This window comes from Pituophis catenifer, unplaced genomic scaffold (genome assembly GCF_029215685.1).
Source record: "Pituophis catenifer annectens isolate HBS135680 unplaced genomic scaffold, rPitCat1.0.hap2 SCAF_12, whole genome shotgun sequence".
In the NCBI taxonomy this organism is placed as follows: domain Eukaryota; kingdom Metazoa; phylum Chordata; class Lepidosauria; order Squamata; family Colubridae; genus Pituophis; species Pituophis catenifer.
This window is the reverse complement of record NW_027256892.1, coordinates 23,275,192-23,293,811: the sequence shown is the minus strand read 5'-3', so window position 1 is coordinate 23,293,811 and position 18,620 is coordinate 23,275,192. Positions and strand designations below refer to the sequence as shown.

The window sequence follows — 18,620 nt, the reverse complement described above, 5'->3', positions numbered from 1 at the left end:
AGGAAGGAAGGAAGGAAAGAGGGGAGGAAGGAGTATAGAGATGAAGGAAGGAAGGAAGGAAGGAAAGCAAATCAGAGCAGATGAGAAGAAAGTGCGTGGCTAGAGCTCAGCGCGCTCCCGCCTTTGGGTCCGGCCGCGCGGGCGCGCCCCCCGTGCGCAGAGCCGCCTCCTGGTCGCCCACGCGTGGCTCGCCTTCCTTTCCCCGGGCGGGCGGGCGGGCGGGGCGCGCGCGGCGGGGGCGTCGTCGGGGGGTTGCCCCGTCCGGGCGCGGCGCCTGCTCTGCCTGCTCTGCCTGCAGCCCCGGGGGCTGGTCCGTGGCGCGCGCCGGAGCCGAGCATCCTCCCTTGGCACATTCTCTCCGGGCGGCGGCGCCCCACTTGGCCGCTGCCGAGCGCGCAAAGCCGGCGGAGCCCAGCGAGGAACATGGCGACAGGCGGCAGCGGGAAGCCCGGCTCTGCCCCGGCCGCCCTTCGGTCGCTTCTCTTGCTTCTGCTGCTGCTGTCCGCGGGCTCCCACCGGCCGCCCTCCGCCGCCGCCGCCGCCGCCGCTCCTCCTCGGAGGACCAGCCTGCTGTTGCATCGCGCCCTGACCTCGCGGCCCCAGGATCGGGGCTTTGCGCGGCTCCAAGCTCAGGATCCCCCCGGCCCAGGGCAGCCCCCCAGGAGGAGAAGGGGCGCCCAGCCGCCGCCGCAGGAGGAGGAGGAGCCCGTGAAGGTGTACGGCCAGGTGAGCGGTCCCCGGACGGGCATCTCGCTTGGCCCCTGAGCTGCTCCGCCGCCCCTCTCCCCTTCCTCCTCCCACCCCCCCCTCCAAACTGGCCTCAATCTCTGGGGTGGGGGGTGGGGGGTTGAGCGAAGAGGAGGGGGGGCTCCCCCCCCGGAAACGTCCTTGGAAGATCCCCTTGGCCGCCACTTGCAAAGTCCCCCCCCTCCCCGCTTGCAAATTCTCCCTCCCCCCTTGCAAACTGCCCCCTCCCCACTTGCAAATTCTCCCTACCCCCCCCTTGCAAAAATCCCACTCCCCACTTGCAAACTCCCCACTTGGAAACTCCCCCCTCCCCCCCTTGCAAAAATCCCCTCCCCCCTTGCAAAAATCCCCCTCCCCACCTGCAAACTCCCCCTTCCCCACTTGCAAATTCTCCCTTCCCCCCTTGCAAAAATCCCACTCCCCACTTGCAAATTCTCCCTCCCCGCTTGCAAATTGCCCCCTCCCCACTTGCAAACTCCCCACTTGGAAACTCCCCCCTCCCCACTTGCAAATTCTCCCTTCCCCCCTTGCAAAAATCCCACTCCCCACTTGCAAACTCCCCACTTGGAAACTCCCCGCTGCCCATTTGGAAACTCCCCCCTCCCCACTTGCAAAAATCCCCCTCCCCACTTGCAAACTCCCCACTTGGAAACTCCCTCCTCCCCCCCTTGCCAAAATTCCCCTCCCCACTTGGAAACTCCCCCCTCCTCATTGTGGCATTTGCGCCTGCAAGGGTTTGGTTCTTTTGGGGGGGGGTTGGGGAGGAGGAAGGAGGTAGCTCGTGATGCGGGAAGTGCAAACCACGATTCAGGGGTCCCTCTTCCCCCGCCCCCCCTTGGCTGGTGCCTTCATTGAGGAGGGGGGGCTTGGTTTGCCCTTTGCAGCCCCCTCTCCCAGAAATGAGCTTACCTTACCTATCTACCAGGTAGCTACTTTATCCTTGGGGAGGGAGGGGGAAATCAATCAAGTGACTCCGGAGAGAGGAGGGGGAGGGTAGGAAATTAGAATGAGTGGCAGTGATGTGGGGGGGGGGCAGGCAGGGGGCGAACCTGCCCCCCTGGTAAAATCCTTGGTCAAGGGGACGGGGGGGGGGACGGGGGCCTGAAAAATCAGTGCACATCAAGCCACCTTTGCAGACGGACTTCACGGTCTGTTTCTGGCCTGTTAGGAAGAACTGGAAATCCCAGTTTTTATGCGACTCATTTACCGTTGTTTGCAAACAGTTCCCGTCAGGACTCTGTGGTTTGTGTCTCAACTTGCAGCTTGTCCAAGTTTGAGCCCCAAAGGTGCTTTCCTGAAAGGCCAAAAATGAAACCTTTCTGAAAATTCATCCGAGAGAAGCTTCTTCAGTTCTGATATTTCCCCACCGGGCAGGTAGAACCGAAGAAGCTTCTCTCGGATGAGAAGCGAAACGTTTTTCAAAGCCAAAACCGAGAAGGTCCAAGTTGCCTTTTGGAAAAGCGTGTTTGGCACAACCGGGACCTGGATGACCGCAAAATCTCCAGAGACCCAGAGGTGCTGATATTTCCACGGCAAACAATATTGGGAGCTTGGTTGGTTCCCACGGAACTTCACCGTTGATGTAGCTTCTGGATCTTCCTCGCCTATGAACGATGAAATACACAGTTGTCATCCATTGTGCGTGGCTGGAATTCCTCGTGCAAGAACCACAGGGGTGTCCTCCAAAGTTCTCCATCTCCTTCCTAAAGAAGCCTGTTTGCCTTTTTTTGAGATGTCAACATGGGTTGTCTTTGTTGAGCCCATGAGTCACCTCAAGTCCCAACCTTCTCCTCTTTCTCTATGACATAACAGCTGACGTGAGGTTTAAAGGGAGCTATCTTTAAATTATCGGAAAAAATGGAGGTAGTGACAGATTTTATTTTCCCGGGCTCCAAGATCCCCGCACACAGGGACTACAGCCAAGAAATCAAAAGACGCTTGCTCCTGGGGAGGAAAGCTATGGCAAAGTTAGACAGCATACTAAAAAGCAGAGACATCACCTTGTCAACAAAAGTGTGTATAGTCAAGACTATGGTTTTTCCAGTTGCAATGTGTGGCAGTGAAAGTTGGACCATAAGGAAGGCTGAGCGCCAAAGAATGGAGGCCTTTGAACTCTGGTGCTGGAGAAGACTCCTGCGAGTCCCTTGGACTGCAAGGTGATCCAACCGGTCAGTCCTAGAGGAGATCAACCCTGACTCTCTTCAGAAGGCCAGATCCTGAAGAGGAAACTCAAATACTTTGGCCACCTAATGAGAAGGAAGGAAGGACTCCCTGGAGAAGAGCCTAATGCTGGGAAGGATTGAGGGCAAAAGAAGAAGGGGACGAGAGAGAATGAGGTGGCTGGATGGAGTCACTGAAGCAGTCGGCGTGAGCTTAAATGGACTCCAGGGGATGGTAGAGGACAGGAAGGCCTGAAGGAACATTGTCCATGGGGACGCGATGGGTCGGACACGACTTCGCGACAACAACAACATATTTAAATTTAAAGGAAGGCCTTTAAAAGAGTAATAGTTGTGAGGAGTCGCAATTCCCTGCTGAAATGAAAGAGTTCCTTGCAATTCTAATTAGGCAGTTGGAACTATTGTCAGAAATGGCCACCGCTACTTTTTAAAGAAAGATGGAAGAGAGTGTGAAGAGTACAATGGACCTTCTGTTTGCTTGAAGGTGCTCTTGAGGTTCCGGCAGAATAATCTAGATTAAGATGATTTCTATCCCGCCTAGCCCCGGTCAATAAACATTGCCTTCTTTTTAAAACCACAAGCCACAAATCTTGTCAATTCAACAATGGCTGCTTCCTCCTCCTCCTCCTCCTCCTCCTCCTCCTCCTCCTCCTCCTCCTCCTCCTCCTCCTCCTCCTCCTCCTCCTCCTCCTCCTCCTCCTCCTCTTCTTCTTCTTCTTCTTCTTCTTCTTCTTCTTCTTCTTCTTCTTCTTCTTCTTCTTTTTCTTTTTCTTCTTCTTCTTCTATTTCCTGCCTTGGCATCTTGTTTGCAGGATACCGAAGGGAACAAAACCAACCAGGAAGACATTAGGTGAAGAAATGGCTTTCAGAATGACCAAATGTTCTAAGACCAAATGTTCAAACTCAATGTCATTTTTTTTTTGAAAAGATTTTTATTTTTGTTTCTTAATACACATATTGTAAATGTACATTCTCTTATCCATAATTGATCATACATATACATCTTTTTTTCTAAAGAAAGCATAAAGATAAAGCATTTGATTACATTCTCTTCTACCCTTTCTTCTTCTTCTACTACCCTTTCTTCTTCTACTACTACCCTTTCTTCTTCTTCTACTACCCTTTCTGGAGGCAAGCTGTTCCACTGATTAATTATCTTTGCTCTAATAAGCTCCGCTAGAAATTCTTATTCAATATCTCAGGTTGGGTCAAGCCGACATTGGCCAACACTGTTTCAGCATGTTCAGTTCTTTACATTAGGATGTCTCCATTGTTACCTTTCCGAGAAGAGAGCCAATAAATAATAAAACATGGGCCACCAGAGATAGCTGGAGAACATTTTTAGGCATGTGAGTTGCTTGCTTTTTTTGCTCAGTTGCCTGTTCAGAATGAGACCGGATCACCTAATACAATCCTGAACTGTACCAAAAAAAAAAAAAAAAAAAAAAAGCGAATACAATCCTGGGTTGTATAAACAAGAGGCATAGAATCAAGATCACGTGAAGTATTAGTATCGCTTTATAAAACCTTAGTGAGACCACACCTGGAATGCTGCAACCAATTTTAGGTACCATGCTGCAAAAAAGATGTTGAGACTTCGGAAAAAGTTCAGAGAGTAGAGTAGAGTAGAGTAGAGTAGAATAGAATAGAATAGAATAGAATACAATACAATACAATACAATACAATACAATACAATACAATACAATACAATACAATACAATACAATACAATACAATACAATACAATACAATACAATACAATACAATACAACAATACAATACAATACAATACAATTTGGGAATGTAGGGTAGGGTTGAGTAGAATGGAATAGAGTAGAGTAGAGTAGAATAGAATAGAATAGAATAGAATAGAATAGAATAGAATAGAATAGAATAGAATAGAATAGAATAGAATAGAATAGAATTTTGGAATGTAGGGTAGGGTTGAGTAGAATGGAATAGAGTAGAGTAGAGTAGAGTAGAGTAGAGTAGAATAGAATAGAATAGAATAGAATAGAATAGAATAGAATAGAATAGAATTTTGGAATGTAGGGTAGGGTTGAGTAGAATGGAATAGAGTAGAGTAGAGTAGAGTAGAGTAGAATAGAATAGAATAGAATAGAATAGAATAGAATAGAATAGAATAGAATAGAATAGAATAGAATAGAATAGAATAGAATTCTTTATTGGCCAAGTGTGATATGTCCTGGTGCATAGGCTCTCAGTGTACATAAAAGAAAAGATACGTTCGTCAAGAATCATAAGGTACAACACTTAATGATAGGCATAGGGAACAAATAAGCAATCAGGAAACAATATCAATATAAATCGTAAGGATACCAAAACAAAACTACAGTCATACTGTCATAAGTGGGAGGAAATGGGTGATGGGAACGATGAGAAGATGAATAGTAGTGCAGACTTAGTGAATAGTTTGACAGTGTTGAGGGAATTACTTGTTTAGCAGAGTGATGGCAGCCAAGATGATCAAAGGCCTGCAGACTAAACCATACGAAGAACAGCTGCAGATTTTGGGTTTGGCTAGTCTAAAGAAAAGAAGAATTAAGGGTGACATGATAGCAGCATTTCAGTATTTGAGGGGCTGCCACAAAGAAGAGGGGGTCCATTTATTTTCCAAAGCACCGGAGGGCAGGAAAGAAACAATGGTTGGAAACTAATCAAGGAAAGAAGCAACCTGGAATTAAGGAGAAACTTCCTAACAGTGAGGACAATTAACCAGTGGAACAGCTTGCCACCAGAAGTTGTGGGCGCTCCATCACTGGATGTTTTTAAGACTGGACAGCCACTTATCTGAAATAGTATAGGTTCTCCTGCCTGAAGCAGGGGTCTGGACTAGAAGACCTCCAAGGTCCCTTCCTTCCAGCTCTATTCTAACCTTCTAACCCTTTTTTTTCAATCAGAAAAATTACCCAGTTTATCTTTGCCGTTTCTGTGTTTTCAGGTGGAAAAACTTTCCACACCCGAGTTGTTCCTTGTTTTCTTTTATTATTTTTTTTTTTAAAGGCCTCAAAACCAACACGGACAGGAAGGCGTCCTCTGTCAGGAGAAAACAAATCTGAAATCCCCCGTTTGCAATTTCATTATAACGCTCGGTCTTGTTATTCAAAAGCTTCCAGCGGTAAACTCCGGCGACAACAGTGTGTGCTGATAGCAGCTGTCGGCATGTTCAGGTGTTTTTGCCCGTCCGTCCTTTGCAAGGAGAGCGTTTTGCATTGTGAGGACGAGTGGTTTTATGAACTTCGCAGTGGTCATTCGAAAAGAATTCATAGCTCGTTTCTCCTTTCTCCATCACGGCAAGGTCTCTATGACCTTTTAGATACTGCAAAAAGAAACAACAGCCAATGCACGGGATTCTTAGCAAACTCATTGGTCCTGGAGTTGTCAAAAGCAGTTGTCTCCTGTTTAAGCAGGGGGTTGGATTAGAACAGGAGTCAGTAACCCGCAGCTCTGGAGCCGCATGTGGCTCTTTCATCCCTCTGTTGTAGCTCCCTGTTGCTGGTCGGCACCACAATTTTGAGAGGACCTTCTGGTTGGTGGGGGGGAAAGCATGGCGCACCAGGAGGAGACTCTATGGCAAGGGGCGGGTTTTCTGGTCGGCTCCGCAATTGATAGGGCTTTCGGTTAGGACAGGTAGAGGAAAAAGGACGCTGCGCTATGAGGAGACGCGGGGGTGCCCACACCCATAATTCAATGCCCCCTCACCCTGCGTCCCGCATCCCATGCATGCGTGTGCGACCATCCCCCCCACGCTCCCCTCCGCTTTTGGCATGCGACGGCAAAAAGATTATTGGTGGGCCTGGTAATACCGACAGGTACCATTTGCACCACTCAGGTGGCCCTGAGGACACCGAGAAACCTCCAAGTAGCCTCAACGACTCTCTAAAAAGGATGCAAATGACCAGCTGTCTGCAAGGAATATAAATCCTTCCATTCCCCCACCATCCAGTCAGAGCTGAAGAAGCTTCTTGGATGAGGAGCGAAACATCTACAAAAGAAAAAAAACAGAAAGTCCAGTTGCCTCCTGAAAAAGCTCCTTTGGGACAACCATGACTTGGATGACTGAGAATCCCTCCAGACTTCCAAGCAATGCCTTTTTAATGGTGAGGTGATGGTCTGTGGCCATACCAAACTCTTGTAGTTCAAAGTAGGAGGAGCTTGTAAGATTCATGTTGGCTCAGGAATTCTGGGAGTTGAAGTCCATGCTTAAAGTTTATTTATTTATTTATTTATTTATTGGTTCGATTTATATGCCGCCCTTCTCCGGAGACTCAGGGCGGCTTACAATGTGTTAAGCAATAGCCTTCATACTTTTGTATATACCTGCTTAGTAGGGCTTTCGCTCCCCCCCAAGTGGTGTTCTTTTTTTTTTTTAATACAAAGTCAGCTTATTGCCCCCACAATCCGGGTCCTCATTTTACCTACCTCGAAAGGATGGAAGGCTGAGTCAACCTTGAGCCTGGTGAGATTTGAACTTGCAGTAATTGCAGGCAGCTGGTGCTATTTAATAGCACTTTAGTCTGCTGCGCCACCAAGGCTCTGAAGTTGCTGAAATTGAAAAACACTTCGCTTTCCCCTAACTTCTTATCTTCCAGACATAATAGGACTGAAATTTCAGAGTTCCTAGCAGGAATGGAGACAGTACTCAGCTGGGCAATTTTATGAATTGCCGTCAGTGGTGGGATTCAAATAATTTAACAACCGGTCCTCTACCCTAATGACCGGCTGGGTGGGCGTGGCCAGGGGGTTTGACAGGCAACACTCAGCCTCCTGCACCCCCCTGGGAGCAAAAATGGGCCGCAGGGGGGCGCGCTACACCCCCACACCCTGTTTTGGGCCTAGGAGGCCTCCCTGCACTTACCTGGGAGCCAAAATGTGGCACATGGGGACTCCTGGAAGGGGCAGGTCCAGCCAGCAATTTAACTACCGGTTTGTGTGAATCGGCTGAATCCCACCACTGGTTACAGTCCTACCCAGTGGTGAAATCTAAATGTTTTTACTACCAGTTCTGTGGGCGTGGCTTGATGGGTGTGGCACGGGAAGGATACTGCAAAATCTCCATTCCCACCCCACTCCAGGGGAAGGATATTGCAAAATTTCCATTCCCTCCCCCCTCGGAGGCCAGCCAGAGGTAGTATTTGCCGGTTCTCTGAACTACTCAAAATTTCTGCTACCGGTTCTCCAAACTGCTCAAAATTTCCACTACCGGTTCTCCAGAACCTGTCAGAACCTGCTGGATTTCACCCCTGGTCCTACCCATCTGGATGGCACCTGCTTGGCACAAGTTTGCCGTATAGTTTGCTTAAACTGAACGTAGCCACGAGATACCTTTTGTTGATTTGTGAGCATCATTTCCGGAGTGTTAATGAAAATCAATTTCTGGTCACTTGTGGCCCTTAATTCTAATCGTCGTTCCTTGTTTTCCTGTTTCCTGCCGCCCGTCGAGTGTTTCCTGTGACCTCTCCGAAATGCCTTGATTTTGAAGAAAAGGATTAAAGATTAATCTTTTGCATACTTTAGAATGTGACACATCGTCTTCCCTACAGCTGCTGCGCAGTTAACTCTCAGGCAGAATTAGCTTCCGTAATTCTGATTTCTTTTCGCCATTATTGCTCCAAGCCTGAGATGGTGATTTATTATTATGCTGATTATACAGATGAAGAAATTCAACCTTGGAAGGGAATATTTCGCCCCAGGGAACGGGTTAGACACCGAGAGACGGAATGAAATCGGTGCCAAATCTCCTTGAACAGAAAGACGAACACAAGCGCTGTTTATTTTGCTCTCTTGCTCTCTCTTTTTACATCTGTACAGAAAAAATCTAAAATAATTAAGTTTTTTTAATTTCTGTTACTCTCCAGACCAGTGTCCAATCAAACCTCTTCCTGTTCTGTCTAACAGTTGAAGAATGATGCTGGCAAAACTTTGCATAGTTAAATAGGCAGAAAACTTGTTTCTTCTTGCAAATTCTTTTGATTGTGCTTGGCTTATTGCATGGACTCAAACAAGGGCTGCTTATTCAGTAAACCATCATTAAGCAAACCATGTCCCAAAGGTGCTTTTTTTTCAGGAGGCAACTGGAAAAAAGCAGATTTGGGACAACCATGACTTGGATGATTTTTTTTTTTTATTTGATTTATATGCCGCCCTTCTCCGGAGACTCAGGGCGGCTTACAATGCGTTAAGCAATAGCCTTCATCCTTTTGTATATTTATACAAAGTCAGCTTATTGCCCCCACAAACTGGGTCCTCAATTTACCTACCTTAGAAAGGATGGAAGGCTGAGTCAACCTTGAGCCTTGGCGAGATTCGAACTTACAGTAATTGCAGACAGCTGGTGTTAATCACAATGCTATCAGTCTGCTGAGCCACCAGGCCCGGATTGAGGAATTTGTCTTTGGTGCATACGCTCTTGGTGTACATAAAAGAAAAGATAACATTTGTCAAGAATCATAAGGTACAACAATTAATGATAGTCATAGGGAACAAAGCAATCAAATCATATTGATTTATATTGACTGTTTCATAGGAAACAGTCAATATAAATCTTAAGGATACCAGCAACAAGGTTACAGTCATATAGTCATAAGTGGGAAGAGATGGGTAATGGGAACGATGAGAAGATGAGAAGATTATTAGTAGTGCAGACTTAATAACTAGTTTGACAGTGTTGAGGGAATTATTTGTTTAGCAGAGTGATGGCGTTCGGGAAAAACTTGTCCTTGTGTCTAGTTGTTCTGGTGTGCAGTGCTCCATAGTGTCGTTTTGAGGGTAGGAGTTGAAACAGTTTATGTCCAGGATGTGAGGGGTCTATAAATATTTTCACAGCCCTCTTTTTGACTCGTGCAGTATACAGGTCCTTAATGGAAGGCAGGTTGGTAGCCATTGTTTTTTCTGCAGTTCTAATTATCCTCTGAAGTCTGTGTCTGTCTTGTTGGGTTGCAGAGCCAAACCAGAGTTACAGAGGTGCAGATGACAGACTCAATAATTCCTCTGTAGAAAAGTAGAATGTGGTAGAGTTTTGAGATGAATGATTGGGTTGGTTCGCTGACTGGCTTTGGGGTTCTTCCATACTTGAGTATCTGCAAAGGACTCCTGGTAGTTTCCAAGGAAACCATACAACAATTAAAAAAACAGCAATTAACAAGATTTAACCATTCAGCATCCCCCACTAACTGCAGAGAGAAATTCACTTTAAGACATCCCCCCCCCACTACAGTGGTACAGTCCTATCAGGTCTCCATCACTTCATTTGTTTATATGAAGAGATGGAGTATTTGTCGGCTCCTTTGGAGGAGAAGATTCGAAGTTGCCAATTCTCAAATTGACGATTATTGAGACACAAATTGAGCTATGACAACCTCTGGTATCCATGGGGACGTCAACAGACTCAATATCCTGATGGAAGATAATTTGTGTGTGTGTGTGTGAAGGCTTGAACTGTAGGGTTCTTGGTGCTCTCTGATCTTGGTGGTTTTCTTGTAGACATTTCATTGCCAAACTTGGTAACATCATCAATGCTAGCACCAAGGACCCCACAAAGTCAACATAGCAGTACAATCAAAGCTCTTTCTTTTTAACACGCCTCACAATACGTTTGACATTTTTTTGCCCGTTCTTGTAGATCATTCCTCATTTGAAGAGATTTCTGAAGAACTTCGACAATATTCATTGGGTAGCTTCGGTACGTGGGGAGACTAACAGATTTCCTAACAGATTAACCGTGTTGGAAGGGATCTTGTAGGTCATCTAATCCAATCCCCTGCCCAAGCAGGAGATCCTACGCCATTTCTGACAAATGGCAGTCCAATCTCTTCTTGAAAGTCTCAATTGATGAAGCTCCCACAACTTCCGAAGGCAACTTCTGTTCCCTTGGTTGATTGTTCTCACTGTCAGGAAATTTCTTCTTATTTCTAAGTTGAATCTCTCCTTGGTCAGTTTCCATCCATTATTCCTTGTCTGGTTGCTTTGGAAAATAGCTTGACCCCTTTCCTCTCTGTGGCAGCCCCTCAAATATTGGAAGACTGCTATCATGTCTCCCCCGGTCCTTCTCTTCACTAGACTAGCCAGGCCCAGTTCCTGCAACCGTTCATTGTATGTTTTAGCCTCCAGTCCCCTCATCATCCTGGTTGCTCTTCTCTGCACTCTTTCTAGAGTCTCAACATATTTCTTATAGTGTGGTGACCAAAACTGGATGCAGTACTCTAAGTATGGTCTTACTAAGGCTTTATAGAGTGGTATTAGTTCCTCCCTTGATCTTGACTATATCCCTCTGTTAATGCAGTTTAGGATTGCATTGGCTTTTTTAGCTGCAAAGCTGGATGAATGGGGGGTATCCCCTTCTTCTCTTAAGGATAACTCCCTTCCTTGTTTTTTTTTAAAAAACCTGTCTCTGCCTACCACTAAACCCAAAATTTATCCTTCCTAAAGGAGTGAATTCCTTAACAGGATCTGCCCGCTTTGTGGGGAGTTGAAGTGGCGATGAAAGTTTCCAGTTGCATTTCGTGCTCAGCTCCGCTCAGCTGATGTCACCTGGAGCTCCACACCTGCTCCCTGCGCTGTTTACTTCTGAAGGGCGGCTCCAGAAAATTGGTCCCAGGTCTCCTGGGCCCAACCTCAATGGGCCTGAGTCACAAACAGCCCATTAATGAGACGTTGGCTTCATATTTAGAAGTCCCTGGGGCTTCTAGGACAAGGCCACGGGGAGCAGTTTTGACAGGAAGATGAAAGTGGCCTTATTGACTTGTGAAAGAACTGAAGAAGCTTCTCGGAACGAGAAGCGAAATGTCTTCAAAGAAAAGCCCCAGAAAGTCCAGTTGAAAAAAAAAAGCACGTTGGGACAACTGTGACCTGGATGGCTGAGAATCTCCATAGACATTTAGCTAGGTGGCCTTAACGACCCTCTCAAAGGATGCAAATGGCCAGCTGTCTGCAAGGAGTATCAATCCTTCCATTCCCCATTGTCCTGTCAGAGCTGAAGAAGCTTCTCGGATGAGAAGGGAAACGTCTTCAAAAGAAAAAAATAGAAATTCGAAGATTCCCGGAATGTTGGTTATATCAGCCTTGCTTGTGGGTGTGCCTGCAGGTTACTGGACCCAGAGTGCATGAGGCTAGTCCTCAACGTACAACAGTTCATTTAGTGACGGATCAAAGTTACAACGGCCCTGAAAAAAAGTGACTTGGGGCCCATTTTTCACACTTAACGACCATTGCAGCTTCCCCACGATCCCAGGATGAAAATTCAGATGCTTGGTTCATGTTTATGACGGTTCCATTGTCCCGGGGGTGTGTGTGTCTGTCACGTGATCACCGTTTGCGACCTTCGGACAAGTGAAGTCAACGGGGGAACCGGATTCACTTCACACCCTGTGTTCCCTTAACAACTGCAGGGACTCACTTAACCGTGGTAGCAAGAAAGGTGGTAAAATGGGGCAAAACTCACTTAACTGTTTTGCTTAGCAACGGAAATGTGGTGCTCAATGGTGGCCGTACGTTGAGGACTATCTGCATTATTCCAAAAGCTGATGCCAGATGTTTTACTCAAAAAGAGCATCTCTCTCACTTTCCCTCCCTCCCTCCTTCCCTTTCTCTCTTTCTCTCTCTCCACTCCCCCTCTCCGTCCCTCCCTTTCTTTCTTTCTCTCTCTCCCTCTTTTTCTCCATCCCTCCCTCCCTTTCTCTCTCTCTCCCCCTCCCTCTTTCCCACCCTCCCTCTCTTCATCTTACCCACTCTCCCTTTCTCCCCCCTCTCTCCATCCTACCCTCCCTCCCTCTCTTTCTCCCTCCCTCTTTCGTCCCACCCTCCCTCTCTCCATCCTACCCTCTCTCCCTCCCTTTCTCTCTCCCTCCCTTTTCTCTCTCCCTCCCTCCTCCATCCTACCCTCCCTCTCTCCATCCCACCCTCCCTCCCTCTCTTTCTCCCCCCTCTCTCCAACCCTCCAACCCTCCCTTTCTCTCTCTCTCCCTCCCTCCTCCCTCCCACCCTCCCTCTCCATCCTACCCTCTCTCCCTCCCTTTCTCTCTCCCTCCCTCCCTCCCACTCTCCCTCCCTCTCTTTCTCCCTCTCTCCATCCCTCCCTTTCTCTCTCCCTCCCTGTCTCTCTTTCCCTCCCACCCTCTCTCCCTCCCTTTCTCTCTCCCCCTCTCTCCATCCGTCCCTCCCTTTCTCTCTCTCCCTCCCTTTCTCTTTCTCTCTCCCTCCCTCTCTCTCTCCATCCGTCCCTCCCCCTCTCGATTCAACAAATTTCTCATTTTGCAAAGGAAATAGAAGGAAAAATAGGGCAGTTGATATTGAAGAAAGCATTGATTTGCTCTCCAGACTGGAAGGGCTCCAAGTTTTTAAACAATTTCCCATTTGACGTCATGCAGAGGGTAGATAGATCTCTGTGTGTCTGTTTGTGGACAAGAGTGGTTTGCATCTGGAGAAGAGATGCTGCATTTCACCAAAACTGGGAACCTCCTTGGGTGGAAAGGGAAGTCCAGCTCCTTCCTCCTTCCTTCCCCTCTTCTTCCTTTCCTAAATAGGAACCGGTTTCCCCCAAATGAGATTTTGTCCCAATCCCGTGTGACCATTTTCCTTTGTGATTTAATTGTAATATTGCAGAAAGTTAGGGTTGGAAATGAAAAAGCTGCAGAGTTCAAAGTCAGGACACCAAATCAGCTTTTGATTCCCTGTTCTGGGTTAACTCACTTCCCCCACTTTCTCTATAGCAGCGTTGTTCAACCATGATGGCTGGGGAATTCTGGGAGTTGAAGTCCACACCTCTTAAAGTTACTCCCGTTGAGAAACACTGTTTATTTTGAGGAGGTACTAGAGGATCTTCTAGTGGCAAGGAGGTCCACAGGCTAGGGAAAGTTTAGGGATTGGCTGCTGAGCCCAACACATCAAACTTGGTTTATTTTATTTATTTTGTTTTGAATAAGTGGCTACTTTCTTTTTGACATATTATTTGAAGCAGGAAGAACGAGTTAATTTCTTCAGCGTGTTGGCCAAACCCAACAAGTGATTCTTCTAAAGAAGAAGTCGAAGACCAATTACGATGCCAAGGAAATTTTTATTAAGAAAGAGTGTGAACAAACTGCGGCCAATAGGATTTTGCGCAGATGAAGGACAAGAAAACAAGCAAATCGCCTTTGCTTCCCACTGAAGAATGCACAAATTTGTCAGTGTTTATCTGCAGATGCTCAGTGGCTCAGTGGCCAAGACGCTGAGCTTGTCGATCGAAAGGTCGGCAGCTCAGCGGTTCGAATCCCTAGTGCTGCGTAACGGGGTGAGCTCCCGTTACTTGTCCCAGCTTCTGCCAACCTAGCAGTTCGAAAGCAGGTAAAAAATGCAAGTAGAAAAATAGGGACCACTTTTGGTGGGAAGGTAACAGAGTTCCGTGCGCCTTTGGCGTTGAGTCATGCCGGCCACATGACCACAGAGACGTCTTCTGACAGCGCTGGCTCTTCGGCTTTGAAACGGAGATGAGCACCACCCCCCTAGAGTCGGGAACGACTAGCACATATGTATAAAGGGAACCTTTACCTTTACCTATGTGCAAAAGCCTCGTATTATGATTCAATATTCTGGTTTTGCTTGGAAGTTTCTTTGCAATCCTTCTGGGGGACCCTTTCTGTTTCATAGTTTTAACGAGGATTTGCCATCTGCTTTGAAAACGTTGCCTAAATTGTGCTTTATAAATGCTTTGTTTTAAACAAAATCCCCCTAAAGCAAATATAATATAATTACCTTTTAAGTATAGTTTAATTTATGCAGGCTTTTTTTTTTTTTAAAAAAAAGTTGCTTATTACTCCTCTGTTGATTTAGCTGTGTTTATTTTGCCTTTTCTGCTCTAGTTCTGCTTGTTTTCGTTATTGTTTTTTCCTCTTTAGTTAGTTTGTATTTTTCCCCCTCCCTTCTTATGGGGGGAATATTGTTATAATGTATTGTTTTTAACCTGAACAGCCCTGGAAGTTTGGTTCTGCTTTTTAAACTAAAACCAGAGAAAAGAGAAGATTAAAAAATGCCAAATTAAAAAAAAAAAAAAAGCTTAGCGCAGGGCTGGCTGGCTGGGGAACTCTGGGAATTTAAACTTCACGTATCTTTACGTAGCTAAGGTTGAGAAACACTGGGTTTTTATTTAGTTTATTTCAGGGTGGATAAAAATCAATGATTTTTTTTACAAAAAATCAAAAAAATTGGATTTTTTAAAAATTTAAATTGGATTTTTTTGATTTAAATCGGATTTTTTTTATTTTTATTGAATTTATTTCAATAAAAAACTTTTGGGGTAAAAATCTATCGTAAGATAGTTTTCTATTTAAGATAGATAAATAATTTAGTTTATTCAGCATGAAATGGAGCTTAGTTATGTAGCATGAGGAGGCTGTATATTCTGCAACACTGGGACTATCGGTGAGTCAACAGTGGGTCAAAGGAGTAGCAGAGATGACAGTTGCTCTTTTAAAAACTATGATTTAAATCGAGTTGATTTAAATCAAGTCTTTTTACTAGTGATTTAAATCATGATTTAAATCGTGATTTAAATCGACTCGATTTAAATCAAATCCACCCTGGTTTATTTATTAAACAAATTTATGTTGCCGTCAAACTCACACGTTAGGCGATTCCGGGCAAATTACGAAAATCAAACAATCCGTCATATAATAAAAAAACCATAAGAAAACTCCTCAGGTTAGCAGTATATCTACAGAATCTTCCCCAAATTTTGGATCTAGATCTGGTAGACTCAACAAAGCAGAAAACAGCAGAGATGATTCGGGGACTGGAGGCTAAAACATACTGCATTCAGTTTTGGTCACCACATTACCAAAAAGATGTTGAGACTTTAGACAAAATGCAAAGAAAAGCAGCTAAGACGATTAAAGGCCTGGAGACTAAAACGTATGAAGAACGGTTGCAGGAACTGGGTATGTCTAATCCAGGGGTCAGCAACCTGCGGCTCTGGAGCCGCATGTGGCTCTTTCATCCCTCTGTTGTGGCTCCTTGTCGCCAGTCGGCGCCACAATTTTGAGAGGACCTTCCGGTTGGTGGGGGGAAAGCATGGCGCACCAGGAGGAGACTCTATGGCAAGGGGCGGGTTTTCTGGTTGTCTCCGCAATTGATAGGGCTTTCGGTTAGGACAGGTAGAGGAAAAAGGACGCCGCGCGATGCGGAGACTGGTGGGGATACCGGACTTCCGGTCAGCTCCAGAATTGAACGGGGGACTTCCGGTTAGGACCTTTGTGGCTCCCGATGTTTTCTTTTCTGTGGGAAATGGGTCCAAATGGCTCTTTGAGTGTTTAAAGTTGCTGACCCCTGGTCTTGTCTATTGAAAAGAAGGACTGGGGGGGTGACATGATAGCATGTTCCAATATTTGAGGAGCTGCCACAAAGAAGAGGGAGTCAACCTATTCTCCAAAGCACCCGAAGGCAGGACAAGAAGCAACGGGTGGAAACTAATCAAGGAAAGAAGCAACCTAGAATTAAGGAGAAACTTCCTAACCGTGAGAACAATTAGCCAGTGGAACAGCTTGCCACCAGAAGTTGTGAATGCTCCAACAGTGGAAGTTTTTAAGAAGAGATTGGACAACCGTTTGTCTGAAGTGGTGTAGGGTTTCCTGCCTAAGCAGGGGGTTGGACTAGAAGACCTCCAAGGTCCCTTCCCAATCTGTTATTCTGACTCCCAGGAGATTTATAACCGTTCCTTGAACAGTAGACAATCTCTTTGAATCGGGTTTTTGAGAACTCAGAAAGCAGCTGGCCTTTTCCTCAAATGACAGCTAGGTTGGACACTTCTTATCACAGAACATTTCATTACCAGAAATCAAATCCCGGACCTGCGCATGTTTCGTCGTGCTCTCAAAACTTTTTTATTTTTTTCTTTCAGCAGGCTGGCCTGGCCTAACTCTCCTCTTTTAAATTTTTAATTCGTGATTTTATAAATTGGGTGTTTTAATCTGTGTTTCGGCCAAAATATTTAATAATTTTAAGGGATTTTTAATATTTGTATTATCTGTATTTTATCTTGGCTGTTCACCGCCCTGAGTCCTTTGGGAGTAGGGCGGTATAGAAATTTGATAATAAATAAATAAATAAATAATAAATAAATAAATAATAGATAGATAGATAGATAGATAGATAGATAGATAGATAGATAGATAGATAGATAGATAAATGTGATCTCCAAGTAAAGGACTAAATTGCAGCCCCCCCCCCACTGTTTCTCTTTTCCTGAAGAACCTCTGTCATGCCCAGAGGCACATGTGTAAATAACTCCAATGCTAAAGTCTACCGTTTTGCTTTCCAGTGCTAAAGTCTACTGTTTTGCTTTCCATCGTGCCAGCTTCCATGATTTTCCGTGTGTGTTTGTTTAATAAAGCAAATACACACAGGAAATGTCATATTTTTACCTTCAACTTTGGGATTAATACAGGGGGACAAAAGGCAGCAACGAGAATTGGCCCTTGCCAGTTTTCGTCTCAGAGTCTAATGCCATTCTAGAATATAATTTTAGCGCCCCCCAAAATTACCCCATTGGCAGAGAGGAGTTTGAGCCATATCTTTTCAGCAAGATACCTCTTCCGTTTATGTTATTTTATTTTGAATCATTTCTTCGCAACTATTTTCTTGCAGCAAACCAGAAAGCAAATTTTCTGCATCCCTTTTTCTATTGCCCTTCTCATTTCTTTGAGGTTGATATGGCTTTCCAGGCAGGATAGGAACACAAATTTAGGGTTAGAATAGAATAGAATAACAGAGTTTGGAAGGGACCTTGGAGGTCTTCTAGTCCAACCCCCTCCCAGGCAGGAAACCCTACACCACTTCAGACAAATGGTTATCTAACATCTTCTTCAAAACTTCCCGTGTTGGAGCATTCACAACTTTGGGAGGCAAGTTGTTTCACTGGTTAATTCGTTTTTAATTCATTTTAAATTTTTGTATTTATGTGTTTTATCTTGTGGCTGTTCACCGCCCTAAGTCCTTCGGGAGAAGGGCGGTATAGAAATTTAATAAAATAAAAATAAATAAAATAAATTGTTCCAACTGCCAGGAAATTTCTCCTTAGTTCTAAGTTGCTTCTCTATTCTAAGTTGTTAGAATAGAATAGAGCTGGAAGGAAGGGACCTTGGAGGTCTTCTAGTCCAGCCCCCTGCTCCAGGCAGGAGAACCTATACTATTTCAGGTAAGTGATTGTCCATTCTCTTCTTAAAAACATCCAGTAATAGAACGCCCACGATTTCTGGTGGCAAGCTGTTTCACTGGTTAATTGTCCTCACTGTTAGGAAGTTTCTCCTTAATTCCAGGTTGCTTTTCTCTTTGATTAGTTTCCAACCATTGTTTCTTGTCCTGCCCTCAGGTGCTTTGGAAAATAAGTTGACTCCCTCTTCTTTGTGGTAGCTCCTCAATTACTGGACTGCTGCTATCATGTCACCTTTAATTCTTTTCTTTAGACTAGCCCAGGGGTCAGCAATCTGCGGCTCTGGAGCCGCATGTGGCTCTTTCATCCCTCTGATGCGGCTCCTTATCGCTCAAAATATGTGTCACAACTGCCAATGTGTGATACCCGCCGGCACACGATTTATTGAGTTTTTCGACCCCGGTAGGCCAACCATGGATAAACCCAAGAAATGAAAAGTTTCAGAAGAAAACAGAAGATTTAATTCAACTACATAAGCTAGTTTTTTGGCCGCT

General features: G+C 45.4%; 1 protein-coding gene across 1 annotated transcript in view; it reads left to right on the top strand.

Moving 5' to 3' along the window:
* Positions 1 to 423: 423 nt before the first annotated feature.
* The window catches only part of SORL1 (sortilin related receptor 1), a 106,161-nt gene continuing 87,964 nt past the window's right edge, over positions 424 to 18,620 (top strand). The window contains 1 exon segment of the mRNA XM_070952653.1: positions 424 to 726. Within this exon segment, the coding sequence (XP_070808754.1) occupies positions 424 to 726 (303 nt within the window).